A 20,699-nucleotide genomic window follows, 5' to 3' on the forward strand; every position below is an offset into this window, starting at 1 on the left:
ATTCAGCCCTCTGTATGGACATCCCTGCAGCAGGTGAAAGATTCAGGGCTCCAGCTGGCCCCCCCTCCCACCACAGCCTAATGCTTAACCAGGTGCCAAAGCTGGCATGAAAGAAGCCTTTCAAAGAAAACAGACCAACCCAGTCACTTCAGACAAGAGGCTGCAATAAATTGCAATTTGGCAGAGCTCTTGGCACACCCAAGTGCCCTGGTTTTACAACCCAGTTCTTCTACTGCTAGCCATGTCCTCGTATTTTTCATTTTCCAACTGTTTTGCTGGCCCCCACCTCCACTCCTAATACCTAAGGGAGTGCAAGATGGAGTTGGTAGGTAGTAAAAAAAAAAAAAAAACTAAGGCATTTAGAAGCCCTGGGGTCATGCTGTGACACAGCTCCTGATCAGTCCCAAAACTGAACTCCATGGAAGTCAGAGTACTCCTTCACTGACCCAGCCCCCAGGGAAGGAAAGTCCCTGTCCCACTCAGGGACAGCCCTGTGCACCCAGCAGTGGGGTTTGAAAAGGCTCCATGCTCCCCCCTACAATGGTTATACCAGGCAAGCAGCAGGAGTAAAACATTTAACAAAGGTTTGGACACAAGACCTGGAGTTTGTATTTAGCAACCTCTCCTTTATTTTAGCATGTTTTGTCACCAGCTGAATTCATGACATGAAATAGCTTCATGTCTGCTCCTCTTTGAGCAACGTGGCTGCATCCTCAGCTGATGCCTCTGAAGACATCTGTCTGTCACAGGCTATCTGCCATGTTTCCTTCTTGCCTTCTGTCCTACCACTGTATCTCACTCTTGGGAAGCTTCAAGAAGGCTTTTTACAAACTAAAATTATTTGCAGATAATTATATTGCTTTGTTTTTCAGTATCACAGTCCCAGGAAATGATACAATCAAGATTCTTTCCAAGATATTACACAGATTTTTTTTCCATCTCTTTGGCCACAAAATAATAAAATTAAATATAAATTTCTTGCTTTACTACATCTATTATATTGGAGGAATATAATTACTAGTTGAAGAAGCTAAGCTCAAGCAGTCAAGGGTGGAACAAAGGACTGTTCTCTTCTGCTCCTGGTAATCCATTTCAGTGTTCCCAGAAAAGCATACAGAGACAGAAGGGTGTGGTGGGTAACAAAATACAGCGGTTTATTGAACAAAATGGGCAAGGCAATGTTCCCTTTACATTCAATGAGAATTCAGGACTATGAAGCAAAACATGCTATGCACACACAGACATGATACTTTGGTTAAATGTCATTCAGAAGTTCTATGCCAAACCTGATAAAATTAGAGCGAATGGTCAAAAATAAGAAAAAACCCCAAAACAAACGACCAACCTAGGCTTGCATAGACAGATTATTGTCAGTGTGCAATTCATACTTCAGGATTACCTGTTGCAACGCAGGGTTCACTTGCATCTCTGAAGAATTTAAACCTTCTGAACTAATCCATCTCATCGCATTGCTAATACTTAGATTCAACAGGCTGAAAGTTTACACTGAAGAGCTAAATGAGACAATTGCAGTTATTTCTCTGAGGCAATTAACTATATTGCAGTGCACAGATGCAGCTGGAGACACACTGTGGAGTCTACTTAGACTGAACACTGATACAGTGGAACTTTGTTACTGTGAAGTAGGAAACACATGTGTATGTCCCTGGCCTCTTTGGGACTCTCCTGGAAGAGCCCAAACTGCACAGCTAAGCCTTGCCCCATGCTACTCATGGGGAGAGGTGGCTAATAACATTTCCAGCCCAGAAGCTGAGGGCAGTGCAGCTTCTTGACACAAAACTTGTGTCCTGCAGCCTGTCCTGGATACAGCAGTCCAAATGGCACTTGCGTACAGCCCAGGCAGAGCCTCCACAGCAGCACTGCACAGCCAGAAATATGCTACAGCACGTATGTTAAAGAACACAGTAAAATGGGATGTCTGTAGCTTTATGCCTGTTCTCCACAACAAAGAAAAAAAAAAAAAAAAAAAAAAAGGACAAGCAGCTTGTGGCATCCTTCATGCCAGAGGCACTGCTGTGGGAATACCAGTTGCAGCATCCACTGCCAAGAGCAGGACAGCAGAGGTTGGTCACCCATCAGGCCACACTATGAGCTGTGCTGCGTTTCCTATCACATCTCCCACAGCCTTTCAGTGCCAGTGCTGCCTGGAAGCAATCTGCTTGCGGTGACAGACACTAAGGAGATCATTGTGTGCAAGACGGGATGAGTTTTGTGGACTGGCTGCACTAGATTACAAGAGTGTAAACTAAGTAGGGGAATCCTCACACAGTCTCCAAGTGCTCCCCTTTATATATAAATTAGCAATCCACAGTTAGTTTGCATACAGGTTAATGTGAATTAAAATAAAAACCTTGATAATAAAAATATAATATACATTGATGAATAGCAATAAACTGAATGAAAACACTAGAATGTAACAGTGGACGTAATTTGGCACAAAACAAAAATGCACAGAGAGGTCTAGCACTGTAAAAATCAAAATCTTTTTTTTCCCTTAAGAGAATATTAATAATCCTGATTCAAATCCTGACAGGTGGGAATGCAGAGATATAAAAATACTGTAAATACAAGATCCTTTTACAGAGTAAAGCACACTGCAGCATTTGTAATTTCTGTCCTTCCTCCCCAAGAGGAGAAATTCAATGATGAGACTTTGTATATTCCCTTAACAACTGATATTTTCCCACCTCCACAAGTTCAAAACCATGAAGTTTTTTTTAAAAAAAAAAAAAAAAAAAAAAAGGGAAGATTAACCTGTTGGGTCTATCCACATGACAATAACTGTTTCTCATTGCAGGCAGATGCACAGCTCACATTAAGACAGCATTTCATAGCAAGGTGATTCAGATCAGCCTGCTGAAAACATCGAGGACCCCTGCATGTAAGGCACGATCACTTGGGGTCACCCAACCTCTCTTCTGCAGAACATTGTGCTTAGGATGGAGGTGAGGAGGTGGCAAGCACTCCTGCTGGTGAGACGTGCCTACTAGGGAGGTTGGGAAATGCCAGGACTTCATGGTGATGAATTTTCTACGTGGTGCCTGTTGCCTTGTTAATGCACAGTCAGAAAGGGATGCAAGACCTGAATGATCTGGGCAGGGGTTACAGCAAGGTCGGGCTCCAACATGCCACTAAATCCAGACCAAAACCATAAGCAAAGCTACTGAAACTTGGCAAGATAGGACAAGGAAAAAATAGTTACTCAAATATTTTTCTGTCAAAGAAAGGAAATATTGCTGTGATTGTTCCTTTAAAAAAGATAACTTCATTGTGCCTTTTTCCAGGGACTCATGTGCAAGGTGCTGATTTTGCATCTCACCTACATGAGCTGCATCTTCTTGACTCTCAGAACTGTGGTTGCTGAGCCCCAAGAGGAATTGGCTCCTTGCTCATCCATGTTCTTAACACTTGTTGACTTCAATGGGACCATGGAATCTCCTTCCAAAAGCGCTCACTAACCATCTGAATCCAGCTGCAACCTTTGCCTCTAACCTGCTTGACTGCACAAGGCCCACAAGTTGCTCTGTTTATACCTCATTTACTTTCCTCAGCACTTCTGTCTTCCTCAATACGAGCCCTTTTAACAAAACCTCAGGGCTGTCCCTTTCACAAGGACTGTAGAAAAATAGCAGTCCCTGAAGAGATTTGAGGAAGTGGCAGATACTCCTAGGATCTTTCCCTCAGGCTCTTGCCACCATAGCTGTAGAGCTTGGCTCACCTGAGAAGGCATTTAATGAGATCCTGCAGCTCCACAGAATAGGCACTGAGGTATTCTTCAGACTGTACCCAGCTTCCAAATAAGATCAACTGGAGTCTTCTCACATTTAATTTCCATTCACTCCCACTGAGGTCAACAAGCATCCCTCCTGAACCAACAGGTTCTCCAAACATCAGGCGAGGACCTTCATGACTTTCCTGATTACAGTAAGACAGAAGTTACATCAGCCAGCTGCAGTGCAAGAAATCCCATCACAGCCAGCTAAAAAGGCCCAGGGTGGGCTAAATTCCTAGTTGGTGATTTCCGCTTGCCTTGTGCAGAGGGTCACCATTTTTCCCCATGCACAGGGAGTACAAAGCACAACTGCTTTCTGATTTGGCAGGGTTTTTCCCCATCCAGTTTTCACAACTGCACCAGATGATCAAACAGCAGAGCGTGAACAAGGGTATTTGTAGAAAGTTTCAGTTTGTAAAGCTCCACCAGGCATCCATTTCTCAGCAGTAAATACTCTGATGGCAATGGGGGAAAAAAACCCACAGAAAAGAAAAATGGCATTTTCAGCAGTAGAAATTTTGACTGTTATATGAAATACAAAAATAAATTTTTACAAAATAAAACCATTGCAAATGAGATTGCCTCATTGGCCCAAGTTACCAAGGAAAAAAGAAATACGGTCTATGTTGTTCTTTTTCCAGATCCTTTAAACAACATTAACACTTCTGAATCAACAGAGATGGAACCAGAAGAGGGAACAAAGCAAGGACAGTAAAATCTAGCCGCTGGCTGGGATATTTCCTGAGAAGAAGCAGCAAAAAAGGGCTTGCAAGTCACTTAAGGGTTCATGCAGGTGAACAAGCTCATGGTCTGGAAGCAAAGGTAATGCAGCTACGAGAATGCTGCTGCCGATGCACAAAGTCCTCTGTTACAACACTTCCAGCTAGGAAGTGGAGCTGAACTCTACTGGGGGTAAGCTAGTTCTCCAAATTAGTGAACTGCCGCCAACATTCCAGTGCAGGTAGAAGATGGAAGTTCCTTGAATTGTGGTCAAGGCAAGGTATGGGCTTGTGTTGTGGTATTAAACATGCCCTTGTAGGTTAGGTGAAGGAGTTGCCTGGTCTTCCTAGTGATTTGCCACTGTAACTATCCTGACCAAGGACAACAATCAAGCTCAAAGTCTTACAGCTGCCTTGGAGCTTGAATTGTGCATTAGTGCAAGAGCAGAGAGCCATCATCTCTTCTGATTTCCTATCCACACAAAGCTCTACAGATATGTCAGTGTGCCTTCCCAGGCAGGTTGCTGCTGAGCCCAAGTACAGCCATGGCTCTGCCTTCCCTCCTCAGCAAAGCCAGCAGTGGAACCATAGCTGCCAGAAGAAGATAGAGTGTGGTGGGAAGACTCAATGAAATAAGGAAGGTGGGCTGCAGGGACAACAGTCAGGTTTGCCGCAGTGAGTTTGACTGGCAAATAAATAACTAGCTCATATTGGCTGAACCAGTGTCCACATGCTCAGCTTTGCTGTTTAAAAATGTATTGAGAAAAAAAGTGTTAAAGAGGCAAAACAATTAAAATTTGTTGAGAAAAGGCCAAGGGAAAAGGCTAGTTGTTTGTGCAAGAGAAGGATTTTCGAAGAGTGGAGAGAAAACAAGACACTGAAAGGAAAAAAAATTAACTGCATGGGCAAATCTGTACAGACACATTTGCAGAGCCTGCTGTGCCCTAGAAAGCAGCTTTATCCTAACTGGATTCTACCTGGGGATGCTGGATGGAGGGACGTAGACAGCACAGACACTGTGTGGACTAGCTCAGTACTCTGTGGCTAGCTCAGAGTTGCTGGTAAGAGTAAAATTTGAATTCACTGCTCAATGCCCATATGGCCCTCTTTCAGCCCCAGGTTTCCAAGACATTTGCAGGTACAGATACAAGTTACCGTACAAAAGTGCACCAGAAACTGAGCTTGGAGTTCCTACTTGGCTTCAGTAAAATTCCTAGGCTTCTACCACACTGAAGCTCAAAGCAGGTGACCACAGAGGTCCCTTCAGGCATTTAAATTTGTTTGTATGGTTCCTCCCAATCCACAACTCACAGCTTCATCAGCTCCCTGGCATGTCTTAAAAGTCATGCACACAAGGTCTAATTTCAGTATTTCCTCTTAACTGTTCTATCCTATATCCTGGAGCTAAATGCCTGGTTAAACACTCCATCCAGATTTCTGGAAGCCCTAGAAAGAAATAGAGCAGTTAAGATATTAGCAATTTCTTCCTCACTAGTCCCAGGTTCTGGCTTTTGCTGGAGTATGTTGTGAAGATCTTCTCTCCTTCCTGCAAGATAGAATGGCTGTCAGGTTGGCTCAGCTGTCTTCCTCAGCATAGGAAGGAACAAATTTCCTCTTACAGCTCTCTCTGCTAAATCATCCTAATATGGAAAGGACTCGTACTGATGTTCTGCTGCACTGCCATCACGCAGCTCTTATCTTGGATTTTCCTCCCTGTTGTACGTGCATCTATTTTGCCCTATTTGTCAAAGCTCCAGCCTAAGCTTTAAAATAAAAATTAAAGGAAAGCCTCAAAAGAATATACGAGGCAGCCTTTAAAAATCAGCTAACTTGATTCACACAGCTCAGTGGCGGCTAGATTACACTGCACTGCTGAAATGATCACATACAAGTAAGAAATTGAAACAAACAAGTGTTCCTTATTAATATGATGATACTTAAAGAGGAGATCCTGGGAGTGGAGGTGGTACCTCCTATTGGGTAAGGAACTGAGAAAGTTGCCTGGCAATTCCAGTAATGTTTGCTACAGAAGAGTCAGTACCAAAGCAAAGGCGAGCACAATTTACTGCTTCCTATGGGAACCTGGAAAACAAAACAGAAAAAAAAAATCTGTAAGGATAAAACTAGGTGAAGAAAATACTACCTGCAGTCATCTTTTATTTGTCCTGCTCTCTTGGATGTCTGCCTTCTAGAGTACTGATAAAGCCAAATGCCAAAATGGGAACAGTGTATTACATTACTCAAACAAGAGGAAGGATAGGTCCGCAGGACAGGCAGGCATTTGCACTTCTTCTAGGCTGTGACCAGCACTGCAGCCACATGGCACAGTCTCACTAAAGACAACGGAATGAACACTGGGCTTACAGACTTTACAAAGTGCCATCAACTTTCCAGCTTGTTTGATGAAGACAGAATGCAAAAAAATTCCTAAACATCTACATTTTGGGAAGTAAACTGTCCACATGTAAGTCACAGTCAGTGGAGCTGGAAGAAATTTAAATGAATTTAACTCTGTCTGTCCCTTTCCTTCCCCCATATCTAGAGATAACTCAGATAACTGTCATTCAGATTTTAAAAACTGGAGAGGCCAAGCCATTTCAGCAAACAAGCCAGAAAAGCAGTGCTGAGATGCTACAGGAAAAAAACAAGACAGTTCTCAGGGCCACTTTCTGTCTGACCATCCTGGTCACCCGCCAGACAGGCGATACTGAAAGGTTTTGTCTTGTGTTGGATTGTTTGATACTAGTGAGTCACTTGAAATCCATCATGTCATGGTCTTCATATTATTTCCCCTTCATTTGCTGCCTGGATTTACAGTCATTCATCATTAAGAGATCACAGAGGACATGCAGAGAGCACCTTAAAAAACTCAGAGCAAACCAATTCAGCTTTTTACTATCTCTGCCTGGAATGTTCTCAGCAAGTACAAGTTGGACACTGACTAGCATCACCTGCCCGCTGCTGGGGCAGCAATACCCATTCCTCCTCTCTGTTAGCATCTCTCAAACCTCCTGTCCTGCAGGCTGCTCATTTGAGGAAAGCAGCCCACGATATTCCAAGTGCTGTGGCAACCATGGGCTTCATCCTACCTCTAGGAGACTGCTCTGGTTTGGGAATCTGGCGCAAGGGGCTGGGCTGGCTTGTGTAATACCGAGCGTGGTCATCGAGGTGAGGCTGTGACCTGCTGAGAACAGTGAAGAAGAAATGCTGGGGAAAAAAACTCAGGCATAACAGAATGGCAAAAGCAACATCTTAGCTGCCTGGTCTGCTCCTGTCAGTTTGATGCAGTGTCTGGCTCAGACTTTCTACTTGCAGACCAGCTGAGTGCAGCCTACTATCCCTTCTGTGGCAAGAAATGCACAGTATTTACTACTTCTGATGGACTGCTTTCATTTAATAATGGTTTCAAGTTGTCAGGAAACAATTTTCATTATGAAGTTTGATGTAAACCTCACTAAAAACAACATTTTATGGTGCTTAATGCTTGCCCAATTTTAACTCCGGAGTATTTTAATAAGATCTCTCTCAGTCTCCATCTGCACTCCTCGTTTTTTGTTTCTTCTGCAAATTCAACAAGAATTTCTAGGCTCATATCTGGATTGGAAATCAAGGCCACCAGGGTCACATTGAGTGTTCAGTCTTTTGTGAGAAGCATCAGGCCAGGGTACCAAGAGATTCAGAAGCAACACTGGGCTACAGCATGGCCCAATCAGCTCTGGGATGAGGTACACCAAAGCACAGGGTACTTGCTTGCAGGGGGGTGTCCACATGCAGCAGCAGAAGCAGTGTACAGGGCTTCAATGAGACCAAGGACCCAAGGGAGCAGCTGTGCAAATGCATCACAATTACTCCTTCCTGCCAGAGGTGACATTTGGTTTCACATCCCCAGAAGCTCTTTAACCCTCTCAATGTTTCTCTGCCATTTAACAAATGTCACTGCACGAGCTCATCAATCTCCTTCAGTGCCAGGCAGGGAGACTCATCTGGTCAAATGCCACAAGCACAGCAAGTGACACATGTCACCCAGCACCTCATCAGCTCTGTGCCCTCCATCTCTTTTCATTGCTAACCCCCCTGTCCTCTACCAAGCCCCTTGTAGGTGAGTCAAGCTGCTCATCCCACAACTCCTCCCTAGGACTCAGCTTCTGAGCAGCTTCCCAGATGCATTTCTGTTATTGTCAGCCAGTCCAAGCTTACCTTGAAGATCTGTCACCTTTGTGTCGCTGAGTTTCAGGTCCTTCTTTTGACCTTGAGCGCGTGGACTCGCTCGCATCGTGCTGATGGGAAGAAGGGAAAGCAGCTCATCTGTGTGCCTTGCAAGATACCAGCCTATGCATGGAGGCTGCCACAGCTTCATGCAGTCCTTTTGTACTCACTTTATATACAGAACTATCTACAGCCAGACATGTGCAACCAGCAGTATCAGGACTAACATCCAGTAAATGGAACTCAGTCTTGCTGAGACAAACTCCATCTTTTTCTCTAAATACGAGACAGCATCAGGGGACCCGTCCTGAGGTTGGGGTCAAATGCAGTCAGTGTGTAACAACTGTACACACAGCTGGGCTGTGCACAAGGGACCAGATGCATGCAGCTGTGCTCCTGCAACCTCTCAGACATAAAGAGGAGGCTGAAAATATCAGAGCTACCTCCAGCTGGCCCCAAGACTAACATAACACCCCTCTTAGGACCTTACCAGTGCAGACCATGAAATGTGTTTCCTATCACCTTCACATCAGCCAGCAAAGCATTGGTAATATTACTCATACAGAAACCTAGAGCTGATACACTCTATGCTGTCATTATAAAGCCAATTTTATAACCGAAAAGAGTGACAGCTGGACCAGCTGTGCTGCCCTTGTATGTACTGTGTACAAACAGAACCAACCTCTGCTTTTATTGCTAGAGTGAGGATTTCAGCAGAGCGAAGATCCTGCACCAGTAGGTTTTGCAGTGCTTGAGGAAGGCCAGAGACTGCTTAAGGTGTTGTGACATCCAGCACTAACCTCCAAGGCCAGAGCCCAAGGCTCACCTTGCTTGTGGATGAAGCCAGAGAGCATCTAAGGAAGTGGCTTCAAAAGGCCTGGGAAACAGCCAAGTAACAGGCAGCAAGACCCTTGGGATGCAAGTCTGCATCATCCCTTTTGTTCTTACCACACACCCTCACTTCCCTCTGAAAATGAGAATAACATTACAGCACTCAGTTTGTGGTGCCTTCTGAAGCTTGACATACCTTCCAGTCCTGATCATGCCTCCTCTTTTCAAAGGAAGACTTTTCTCTCTCCTTCCCTTTCTTGAAAGCCTTTTTCTCCTCAGCCATCAAGAGCCGGGCAATCTCCTAGAAGGGAAAATACAGAGACTATCAGACAGTTCTACCGCTTTTATGGTTTTGAGTTATTTAAACCCTTTCAGCTTCTCAATGTGAAGGGTTCAAAGACAGGATTTCACCTATCTGTGATCAAAAGTCAAGGGAGAGAGCAGAGTTAAGACTGACTACATGCAACACGCCCACAAACAATGGAATTCTTGCTTACCTCATCTTGGGCTACTTGAGCTGCTTTCTGATCTTCCTCACTAGCCTGGAAAAAAAAAAAAAAAGAGGGGGGGGGGGAAAGAAGGAGATAAAAAGCAGAGACAAAAGTGTAAAACCCATTAACATACTGAGCAGGGCAAGTAGATGCTCATACAAGTACACTACCACCCTCTCAAATATACTTTGCTACCTCAATACCTACCTCATAACCCAACACCAAACTGACATTTCAGCTTTTCAGATGAGTTTTGCCCTCATCTATCTGCCAGGCCACACCACAATGCATTTTCCACCCTGCTGTCCTCTCTCTGAAAGATGGGCACTGGCCTATTTCACTTCTGGGCTGATCACTTCCGGCTACAGGCTATCTTTACCTGCCTAGAAATGTTCATTTCATATCACTCTGCTTCAATCATTTAATTTTTGGGTGTCTGTTTCTAGAAAATAGGGCACTACAGGCTGGATGCCACTCCACATGCACGAGTATGGAAGACAAAGGTAATTACCAGAATGCAGAGTAACAAGATCCTAGGTCTTAAGGACACTATCATATATAAAAGGTTTACAAATTAAAATTGCCATCACTGGCTACCTTAAGTTACTTTAAGTTGACTAATGCACCCTCTCTACTTACCAGGAGCTCTTCCTCCTGCAGCTTTCGAGCCATTTCTGCGTCAGACAACTCCTGTTCCCTTTGGGGTGTATCATACATAGCTTGCTTAGTGCCTACAGAATTGTGAGAGAAAACAATCAAACTCAACCATTTTCTGAATGCTTAGGAAGGACACCCCACTACCTTCTCAGCCATCTGTAAAAGTGCCTACTCAAGGGGACCCAAAACACTGTACCTGCCAGACAGCTGGTCTGAGAAGACCTTTAGCTGAGGTGCAGCATGCACTTTAGGGAGATTTCTCTGTGCATACAGAAATATCTGATACATCATGTCCTGCATGCACAATGCAAATATAGGGTAGAAAAGGCTGTGCCCCTTGAAGCACTCTTTGCTGACACAGCCACACTAGCAAAAGAACTGTAATTTTTCACACTCTGCATTGACACAGATACACTGGAAAAACTGGGAAGCAGAGAGCAGCCCAACATCTCTTACAAGCACAGCAGAGACTGTGAACACATCATTGGAGCAGTGTTTGCCTGGGACAGGGCTTATATGAGGTTTCAGACAATTTATTCCTTGGGCTCACCCATGAATTTTACAATTCACAGTGAGAAAAGAGCCAAGCAAACATTAAGTTCATACATGGTTCATTTTTGCTTTGAGTGCAGTTTTATTTGTTTAAGTTAAGCTATCTCCAAGTGTTTTAAAATGCTGCATTTGAGAGTTTCTCCATGCACCAAGCCATCAAAGCAATCTCACTGCACCCCTGTTATAAAATGTGTGACTTCATTCACATACAATGAATGCCTCCTCCTTCCATTTGCAGTCTGACCTGTATAATTCAGACATCTCAGACTTCTAAATGAGTTTTCTGCTTTATGTCCAATATATACAAACACTCCAGATGCTTGTGTCTTATATTTCAAACTGAGAAAGCTTCAATCATAGCTTCTCTCCCTCCAGCTTTACGACTTCCACTGTTATAAATACCTGTTACATCTTACTGGGCCACCAATCAGTTTCCTTCCCATCTTGTAAAATCTTTCTGTGCATTTACCAAGCCATCACCATAATCCAGCAGGCATCCTGAAGCCCTCAAACTGCAAAGGGCCAAAGACCTCATGCATCAACCCAGAATAAAGCTGTGGAATAGGAAACCAACTCTTCTACAGGTACTAAAGGAGGGGTGTAAGGGTTATGCTTTTTGTTTTGTTTGCATCAACTGATCAGTGATCCTAAGTAATTAACACCCCTCTTACAAACCATCCTAGTGCAAGAAAAAAGCTTCAGCTCAGGCATTAAGCCTATGATTTTGGCCTTTCCCAACACACTTTGACCAATCCAAGCTAAGAGCTGCAATCTCCTGCCCAGACCAAAACTCTGTCAAAAAGCACCAGCTTGGCCAGAGTTAAATTATTCAGGGTCCAAGGTCAAGGTAAATACAGTTTTACTATGCTGGAATGAACAGTGTGGCCAAAAGGTACAGCATTGCCTCTAAAGAATAAAAGTAAATTTCCAGGAATTGTTTGCTGGCAAGGTTGAGGCTGAACTTCCCTCACACTCTGAGCAGTGCCAAGCTTCATTTGCTCATAAGACAACAATAAATGTTACTTCCACATCACTTCTGCTCTCACTCAGGGGAACACAAAGCCCACCATGACCATGGTGCACAGGAAGAGGATGTGAGATTCTGGCTATTTTGACTCAATGTGATGGGATACCGAGTCACTTTGACTCACATGGTATCAGGGCAAATCACTACACAATGGTTGTATTAAGACTTGATTAACACCTTCCACACATTTAAAGTAAACCTTTGCATTATGAAAACAAAATATAATTCTCCTAGCACCTCCAGAGGCAAACACACATTATCATCCTCACCTTATCCAAGTGCAAACCAGTCAGATGGCTTAAAGCACAAGTTTCCCACATTGTGGCAGACACAGGTGCAAGTTTCTGAACTCCTACTTTCACTATGATATAGGTCACCTCCACCCTCAATGAGATTTTAGAAGCAGAAAGATGGATCTGGATCCTTAAAGTCAGCCAGTCCTCAGGTGTTATTGAGCAAAAAGAAGTATAGAGTTTTCTAGAAAAATTCACTTGTATAGAGTTTGATAAGAACCCCATCTTATAAACAGACCCCAGTAGGACACCTTACGCCTCTACTGAACTATGCCTGAAGTGAATTGGTTAAGTTGCCAGAAGGGTTTTCAGTAAGAAGTGGATGGAAACTGCTGGCTTGTTAGTGCTTAGACACTGTCCTCACAGTGTAGTCATAACATTGGGGGTTTTGTTATTTTTTTTCCCCTCCTATGCAAGGAAACACAAAATATATCACAAAACAAGAAGTTGATTAGTTTTGGGGAGGTTTGTGTTTGTGGTTTTTTTTTTCTTCTTAACCACAGAATTCCAAGGGCACCATTTCCAACGATGCCTTCTTAGTCCTCCTCCTGATGCCATGGAACATGTCAGGAAATAAAAAGAGCAAGAACATGAATGGATAAGAATCTCACTAACACCAGGATGGGGCACCCAGAGGTCTGCCCTCACACATACATACACTTTTCCCATCACTTGGTTACCTGAGTGCCACTGGCAGTCTCCAGCCTTCCCCTGGGTCACAGCAGGTGGGGAGGGGGAACGTCTCCTGTGTCCTGCCCTTATGCAGCCTCTCTCCTTACCCCTTCTATGATCACCTCTAGATTCAGCATCATGGAACCTCTCATCACGCACCATCCCATGCGAAGAGTGGCCTTGATGACGAGACTTGTGTTTTTCAGGGCGTACCTGCTGGCTGCCACCCTGATGCCAGGTCTCTTGCTCAGCCTCCAGTTCCACCTCAAGAAGAGGAAGGTGCTTTTTTCTGTCTTGCCTTGGAGGTTTTCTGCTGCACCGCACCTGGTCTGCGAGTCCACGCTCTGACTCCAGGTCAAGACCAGGAGGTCTCCGAGCCTTTTCCCTGCCAGCTGCTCTTCTCTCCTGTGGCTCCCACCTATTGCTGTGGCCATGGACACTGTGCTCTGCTTCTCTTTCCAGGTCAAGGCTAGGAGGTCTCCTGGATCTGCCCTGGCTGGTGTATTTCCGCTCCTGCTGATAGCCATAGCTGGCCTCACTTGGTTGAGACCTCTGAGGATGCTCCGAGGGGGAATGCCCGTGTTTGGAGGTACCACAGGACAAAGGCGAGGGTGCTTCCCAGTGCTCTCTCCGGCGGCGAGTGCGCCCGTCACCACTGCATGCCCTGCCAGGCTCAGAAACCTGCTCTCTGGGATCACCCCAGGGATGCTCTGGGCAATGGGGGGACAAACAAGGAGTGGGTTAGTGGTGCAGGGGTTAATGGTGGCTCAAGGAGGTCAGATTTAGAGCATGCAGGTGAGGGAATGTGATGGCAGAAGCTGGAAATGCAGGCAAAACATGGTGGCATCAGAAGGAAATATGAAGGATATAATGCTCACAGGATGTAATGGAGGACAAAGTGAAACAGCAGCAGGGCAACACAGGAGGCAAAGGGGTTGGAGCAGAAAGCACAGGTCCAGCCAAAAAGTATGTCCATGTGTCCTTCTTAGACAAGGACAATACAGTATGGAGATGAAGGACTTTTAATGATGTCATTGGGGCTGAAAGAGAGCTAGCAGAATGGTTCATCTCCTGGTGACACATCACTGCTGCAGGATACTGGAGCCATCAGATAAAGGCTTGCAAAGGAGGGTGCAAAAAGCAGATGAGGCTGGGAGGCAACAGGAGTATGTAAGGCCACGAGGGGCAAAGTAGAGGGTCAGGTTGGGCCCCGGATTATGGGCACCGGTGCCTTGTCCTGGCTTCAGGCACAAGGTTTTTCATTAGAAAAAAAACCAGCCTCACCCAACAGCAGGAAGACCCACATCAAGCAGACGAGAAAAAGACAAGCGGGATGTGATGATTTTTTTTAATATAAAAGCAAGAACAAGATGCGTGGCTGCAGCATCCAAATATCTTCTACCACAGACTGTCACATACCTCTCGCAGACCCAGAAGTTTCAGGACTTGCACTTCTATTACTGGCTAAATTAAAGTCTAAGTTCTGACTGCAACTACAGAAATTTAAGGGTGCGATAAAACTTCACAAAATGCAGGCTCCTGACCTCAGCAATATAGCTGGAAAAGCCGCTTATTCAGCAGGTTGGCGGGGTTGTTTCCTCTGTGCTTTCCAGAAAGCAGGTGGAAATTTTCTTTGCATTTAGTTTCAGTAAGAAACCTGAAACAGCTATGAGGATGCAGCAGTGTGCTCATACACAATCTGCTGATCAACTTATTTTCCAATGAAATTATTTGCTAAGAAAAATCATGGCAATGAGTGAACTATTACCTCTCTACAGCAATTTTTCAGAATGAAGGTGTATTTCTAAAGAAAAAAAGCTGCCTTGAAGCAGAGGTTGATTTGAAATAGAACTACACAAAAAAAAACCCCAAAAATCAAAGAAAAACAAGCAGCATAAGACCTTTCTTCTCCATTGCTGAGCAGTTTATGGTATCTAAGAATGTTTCATAGATGTCATTGCAATGAACTGCATTCTGTTTAATAAGCAGCTCTTCCTTCCTTACAATCATCTAGATTTCAGTAAGAAAAAGCAAACAAAACAACAATACTGAATATTCCCTTCAAGCCATTGCATTGAGAAAAAAAAAAAAATCTTTCAGAGCCAGCAAAAGTTCGACCAAAAGAAAACCACCTTGAAAACAAATCTGTGTGTCTTTTATCTGGAACAGGTAAAATTTTTTTAAAATCCAAGAACTGCAAGAGTAACCACAGCAGTTCCTTCCTATTAAGTGGTTAATTTTTCTGCTCAGTTTTAGACCATTCACGTGATTTACAGAAAACATGTATCTGATAACACACTCTATGTGACTTACTGAACAACGTAGACTGGAGCCTGAAAGCAAAAGCCAGTTTTTGAACAATACAAACAAGAATTAGTCTAAGAATTAATTCAATTTTGTCATTAAGGAAAGCTCAATGGAGGAAAGCAGCAGAGAGCAGAAGACCATGAAACAGCAAAGGATGGCTATGCTGGGAAAGGATTGCTGCAGGTAGCACAACCATGTCAGGCAGCTGAGCAGAAGATTTGCTTTTTGGGTATCTCAGGGTGATTAACTCCTCAGCAGGCATCGGTTCCTGTGGCACCTTCCACAGGGGCTGAGCAAACACTCTTTAGGTCCTGGTGTTACTCTCTCAAGTAGGAAGTGACTGAGTGAATGCAGAAATGTTTTTCATGGCACAGACACTTCTGGGAAGAATTCTTTTCATGTTTATTTTTCCACTTTGTAAGAGCTCAGATTGCTTTGGAGCAATAGCTATAAATCCACATTCCTCCTGGATGTGAATAAATTTTTATTAAGTCTCAGAATAGACTAAAACCCAAACAAAGCAAGGGCTGTTTTTTGAGTTCACAAGTAATGAGGAGGATACAAATTAAGGATCCTGAAGCCTAGTCAAACGGTGTCCAAGTACTTAAAAGGTTCCAGACCAATGGACTATATCTAGGCATCAAAAGCTACTTCAGTCCTTTTTAGTTTTTTAAAGAGCACAGATCAAGAGCAGTACTGCTATGAGCAGTCAGTACAGCTTCTACCTCACCCCTGAGACTTCAGACTATTGCAGGAAGAAAAATTAGACCCATGAGATATCCTGCTCTCCAAATCCATGCCACAGTCTCAGTTCAGAGTCACAAACTTTTGTCAGCTCATTTCCACTATAAAAATACATCTTACCCTACCACCTCTGCACAGCATCGCTATTACTTATACTGTATTTTTTCAGGGACTTGTCCTATTTAATTCTGAAAAACTATTGTCCTATTTAATTCTGAAAAGTGTGGGCTGGCCATAAGACTCCAAGATCAAAGGCTTTCCCAGCACTGTACACATAGCAGGACTTGTGGTCATGAAATTTCCACTTGGTTACTGTCTTATACTTCATGCTTTGTGTTTTCTTGGCCATTCCTGAACTTCTTCCCAATGGAAACTAAAATACTTTGTGTAAGTTCAAATAAGACATTTAAAATCATTAATGGCATTGATGTTAAAATGAGAAATAAGAGGTTTGATCTTCAAAATCTGGTAAATCAAAAGCAGCCTGTCTCTTCCCCACATAAGAACCACCATCAGTGCACAGCAAAGCCATCCCCAGATTGCTCCATAATTAAACACACCCTGATTCTCTCCTCTCAATTTAAAGAAGATCTGTATTCAATCATAAAAGCCAAGACAAAGCAATGCAGTGCTGTGGGTCATATCTTTTCAACAATGTACAGTCCCAGATGATAATCAGAGCAGAGACACCTGTGGAGATGACCTTGTTATTCAGTAAGTCATTCAAAGAGGTTGTGCTAATTTTAAAGCTTGGATACATACCTGCAAGGAGTTATTTTTGAAAGGCTGTTCCATGAACTAGCACTTACTCCTTTATGTAGGATGTATGCATGTAGTATGTATGTACTCTTTATGCCAGCACCACAGATGAGCACATGGACCTGTTTATCTTTGAACACAAGAGTGAAATTGTGTCTGCATTTCTTCCCTGCACACTTGGGGTGTTACACGGGAGTAACTGTGGCTCATCAGTACCATCAGCTACTGTCTTTTACCACAAGCCCTGTTTGCACATACACACACCACACACCCTTGTCCCTGTCCTTTAGGCTGTATCTCTTAGGACATAAAAAAAATCATAGAGTTGTCTTCACTTTTTCTTGACACTTCCCAATTCTAGAGCTAAGTCTGGTCCTGACCCTCAAAACCAAAGCAATGCTACAGTGCTGGAGGCAGGACTGTAGGATAAGGGAAATGTCCTAAAAGGAGTTTCTAGATCACCAGGTTCACCTGTACTGCCTTGATCTTGATCCTTTAGCAGAAACGTACCTCCATTTTCTGCATAATAACTATCTTCATAGACTGTGTGTCCCTGGGATTCAGAGTAGTGCTTCTTGCGCTTCTTTTCTTCCTGCAGTTCTTTTTGTTGTAGGAGACGGGCAATGTCCTGCAGAGGGTGGAAGAAAGCATTACTTTGCCATCTAAAGAACACCTCCAGAGTCTTTTATTCATATTCTTCATTCAGTTATAGAAATTCTGATAATCTGATTTTTCAGACACGGCAACAACAAGTTTACTCTCAAATCCAACCCCTGGACTGGACTTATGATTGGACTATATCTCAGCAACACCATCATCTCATCCAACCTCACCCAGGCCCACCACAGGGCTTCCAGCACCATGGCACTCAAGGATCCTGTTCCATGAGCACACAAGTCTGCAAAGCCCTAATAGCCAAAGCATGGCAGAAGGAACTGCATGTGCAACCTCAGGCTTTCAGCAAGGATTTGGAAGCCACACAAGCACATACTTGCTCCCAGGTGTGGGCTGGGCCTCCTCCCTGTGCTCCACCATGGAAAGGAAGACAGAGAGAAGAAGACTGTCTCCAGCTGAAGACACTTCTGACTGGATGGAGTTCCCAGAGCAAGTAATGAACTCACTTCATACTAGCTGTATTTTATATGGACTGTAGGATGCCAGGCAGGGAAATGCATCACTTTGACAGACAGAGGCTGAAGGAAAAGAAAAATTGAAAGGGATGTTAGGAAGAGAGAACTAGCACAAGGCAGGAGCGCTGCAGGGACTACAGCCATTTATCTTCTTTCACAGTTTTGGTACACATGCCATCAAAGAGAATAGCACTCCATTTTCCTAATTGGCTTTCCTTTGAAGATGAGTAATGGATCAACAAGGCCTAGCAACAGCTAATGGCTCCCTGGGGCTTGCTCATTTGTGGCCCAGGAACTTGAGTCAGTGGAGGTACTCTGAAGCTAGGAAGAGAAGCTGGGAGGTACCAGGAGGGCATGTTTGGATGACATCTATTTAAGCCTCTCTAATCTTCAGGACCTTTACAGAGCCATGCATGTGAAGTGTACATTGCAGACAGGAAAGGTATGTATGAAATGCAAATTAAGAGCCAACACCCTCCAGAGCAAAGCCAGCACTGGAGGACATAGGTTGAGTGTTCAAGTACAAACTATTAAAAAAACCAATCAGCTCTGCTCAGTAGCCAGCTTTGGGAAGGACCTGGGAATTTCAGAGGCAGTTACCAAAACAAACCCCAAAACAAAACCCAAAACCATTCCCTTCCTTCCAGCAAGTACAGTAAGTCTATAAATATATCAGCTTAAGCACATTATCTCCAAGACTGAGACAGCTCAGGACTTCCAAATCTGCATAAACCATTTCTCACAAGCTGGGCTTGTAAGCAGGTAGGCTTAGCACTTCATTTAAAATCCCTGCACACCAGATGGGGTCTGCCTCAAGCAGAGCACTGGCATAACACTGTCAGCCACTACTGATACCAGAGAATTATCACATACACTGAGCAGCCACTACACTCTCACGTGTGGCAAATACAAGACTATCCCAGCATGGGGCCCATACTGGTGTAACACAGAGTGCCCTGCAGGGTACAACAGATGCTGTGCAAGGATGGGCAGTAGTCTCACACCCTGGTACCCAGCTGCATCCTAACCCAGTCCACAGTCACATTTCAGCTGCACTTGGGAACTTCCCAGGTACCAGGAGGATGAGAAAGAATAGTTATTCAACTTCACCTCATCATTTTGAGCCACACTGGTCTGAAGATTGCTCACAGCAGCACAAGATAGTCAGCATGCTGGTTTGATAGGCTGCTGAGACATGCTGTCAGACTGCTGACATCCCAGCAGCTCTCTACATAAGGCAGGAAGGAAGGGTGCAGTCCCCACAGCCAATATTTGTAGTATTGCATTGCCTTCGCCTTCCAGATAAAAATGAGACAGATGGTGACATTGATAGCATAAATCCTTTAGCTAGAGTTGCCACAAGCTCCTCTCAGAAGCATTCAACATCTGCCTGGGCAGCCTTTCAGCACCTACTTGGACTTAATGGTGTAAGAAGAAAATGAGGTCTTGCACAAGAAAACTGATGTATCTGTCAAGTAAGGGCAGATTCTTATTTCAGGCTCTTGCAGGAAATACAGTCTTGTGTTCACATACTTCCTAGAGAGAAAATGCCACCAGGTGCCTCTTGAGCATCTTAATTTTCTGAGAAGTCTGAGTAACCTTACATATAATCAAAAATTAAGCCACATTCCAGGATCACACAGGTGTTCCTCCATTCTGCAGCTTTCTTGAATACCCAATCTGACAAGCTGATACAATGAAGTGATCAACAAGCAAAAACCTTTGAATACCAGGGACAAACCCCACCGCAGGCTTTCGAAACAGCAGCAGCAGAGAAATATTCTGAAATCACAAAAGGAATCCGCTAGCAAGAAACTGCAGAATATTCAGGCTGTGAAAGACTAATTTGAAGGTGAAGGAAGGTAACAGAGAAGCCAGAGACAGATGACCAAGTTGAGGATCTTGCTGATGCCTTTGTACCAAAGACCAAGAAATCGCGACCCAGAGTTCTTCCAAAAGTAGTACCCACCTTCTTGCATTAGAAGAAGAAAGTTGATCTCAAACCCAGCATAGCAATTACACTTTCTTACAGCAGGGCAATTAACACCTCAGCAATACTCAGCTACTACCTGCCCTCTTGGTTTCCCAGGCCACTGGCATCATCAACCCTTGTGACCCTTGAGCATGAGGACTCCAACTGTACCTTATTCCTGTACCAAGACTCCCCAAAACCTCTGTGCATACCAAGACCTGTGAGGACCAGGACTGACTCCAAGCAAGACAAGTCCTGTGGCAAAAGATCAAGAAATGCCCGCCCTGGAAGGGCTGCTACAAATAGCTCTGCCATCCCCAACGCTTAAAAAGTTACCTCATCATTTTCCTCTTGCTTGCGGCGCTGCTCCGCTTCAAACACCAGCTTCACTTGGATTTCCTGAGCAATCTCGCTGTCTTGTCGTTCTCTAGAAAGCAAGGAGACGAGGATTACACGCAGCTAAAGTCACAGGCATCAGCCAGCCTGAAGAAAAGGACAAAAAAGCAAAAGAGCCATGATTTACACAGAACTGTTACTCAGTATTAG

At 44.1% G+C, this 20,699-nt stretch overlaps 1 protein-coding gene across 5 annotated transcripts in view; it reads right to left on the reverse strand.

Moving 5' to 3' along the window:
- Window positions 1–1,128: 1,128 nt before the first annotated feature.
- Window positions 1,129–20,699, reverse strand: part of CCDC50 (coiled-coil domain containing 50) — a 42,141-nt gene continuing 22,570 nt past the window's right edge. For 2 of the 5 annotated variants that reach the window (XM_071752293.1, XM_071752292.1), the window contains exons 4-12: window positions 20,490–20,580; window positions 17,562–17,679; window positions 13,250–13,951; window positions 10,680–10,771; window positions 10,047–10,091; window positions 9,746–9,850; window positions 8,710–8,789; window positions 7,602–7,693; window positions 1,129–6,594 (exon numbers count right to left, since the gene is read on the reverse strand). In XM_071752293.1, coding sequence (XP_071608394.1) covers window positions 6,575–6,594; window positions 7,602–7,693; window positions 8,710–8,789; window positions 9,746–9,850; window positions 10,047–10,091; window positions 10,680–10,771; window positions 13,250–13,951; window positions 17,562–17,679; window positions 20,490–20,580 — 1,345 coding nt within the window. In that variant the 3' untranslated portion in view covers window positions 1,129–6,574. The remainder of the gene's footprint in view (window positions 6,595–7,601; window positions 7,694–8,709; window positions 8,790–9,745; window positions 9,851–10,046; window positions 10,092–10,679; window positions 10,772–13,249; window positions 13,952–17,561; window positions 17,680–20,489; window positions 20,581–20,699) is intronic. The other 3 variants (XM_071752295.1, XM_071752294.1, XR_011727486.1) reach the window with 2 other exon arrangements.

This window comes from Heliangelus exortis, chromosome 9 (genome assembly GCF_036169615.1).
Source record: "Heliangelus exortis chromosome 9, bHelExo1.hap1, whole genome shotgun sequence".
Lineage (NCBI taxonomy): Eukaryota > Metazoa > Chordata > Aves > Apodiformes > Trochilidae > Heliangelus > Heliangelus exortis.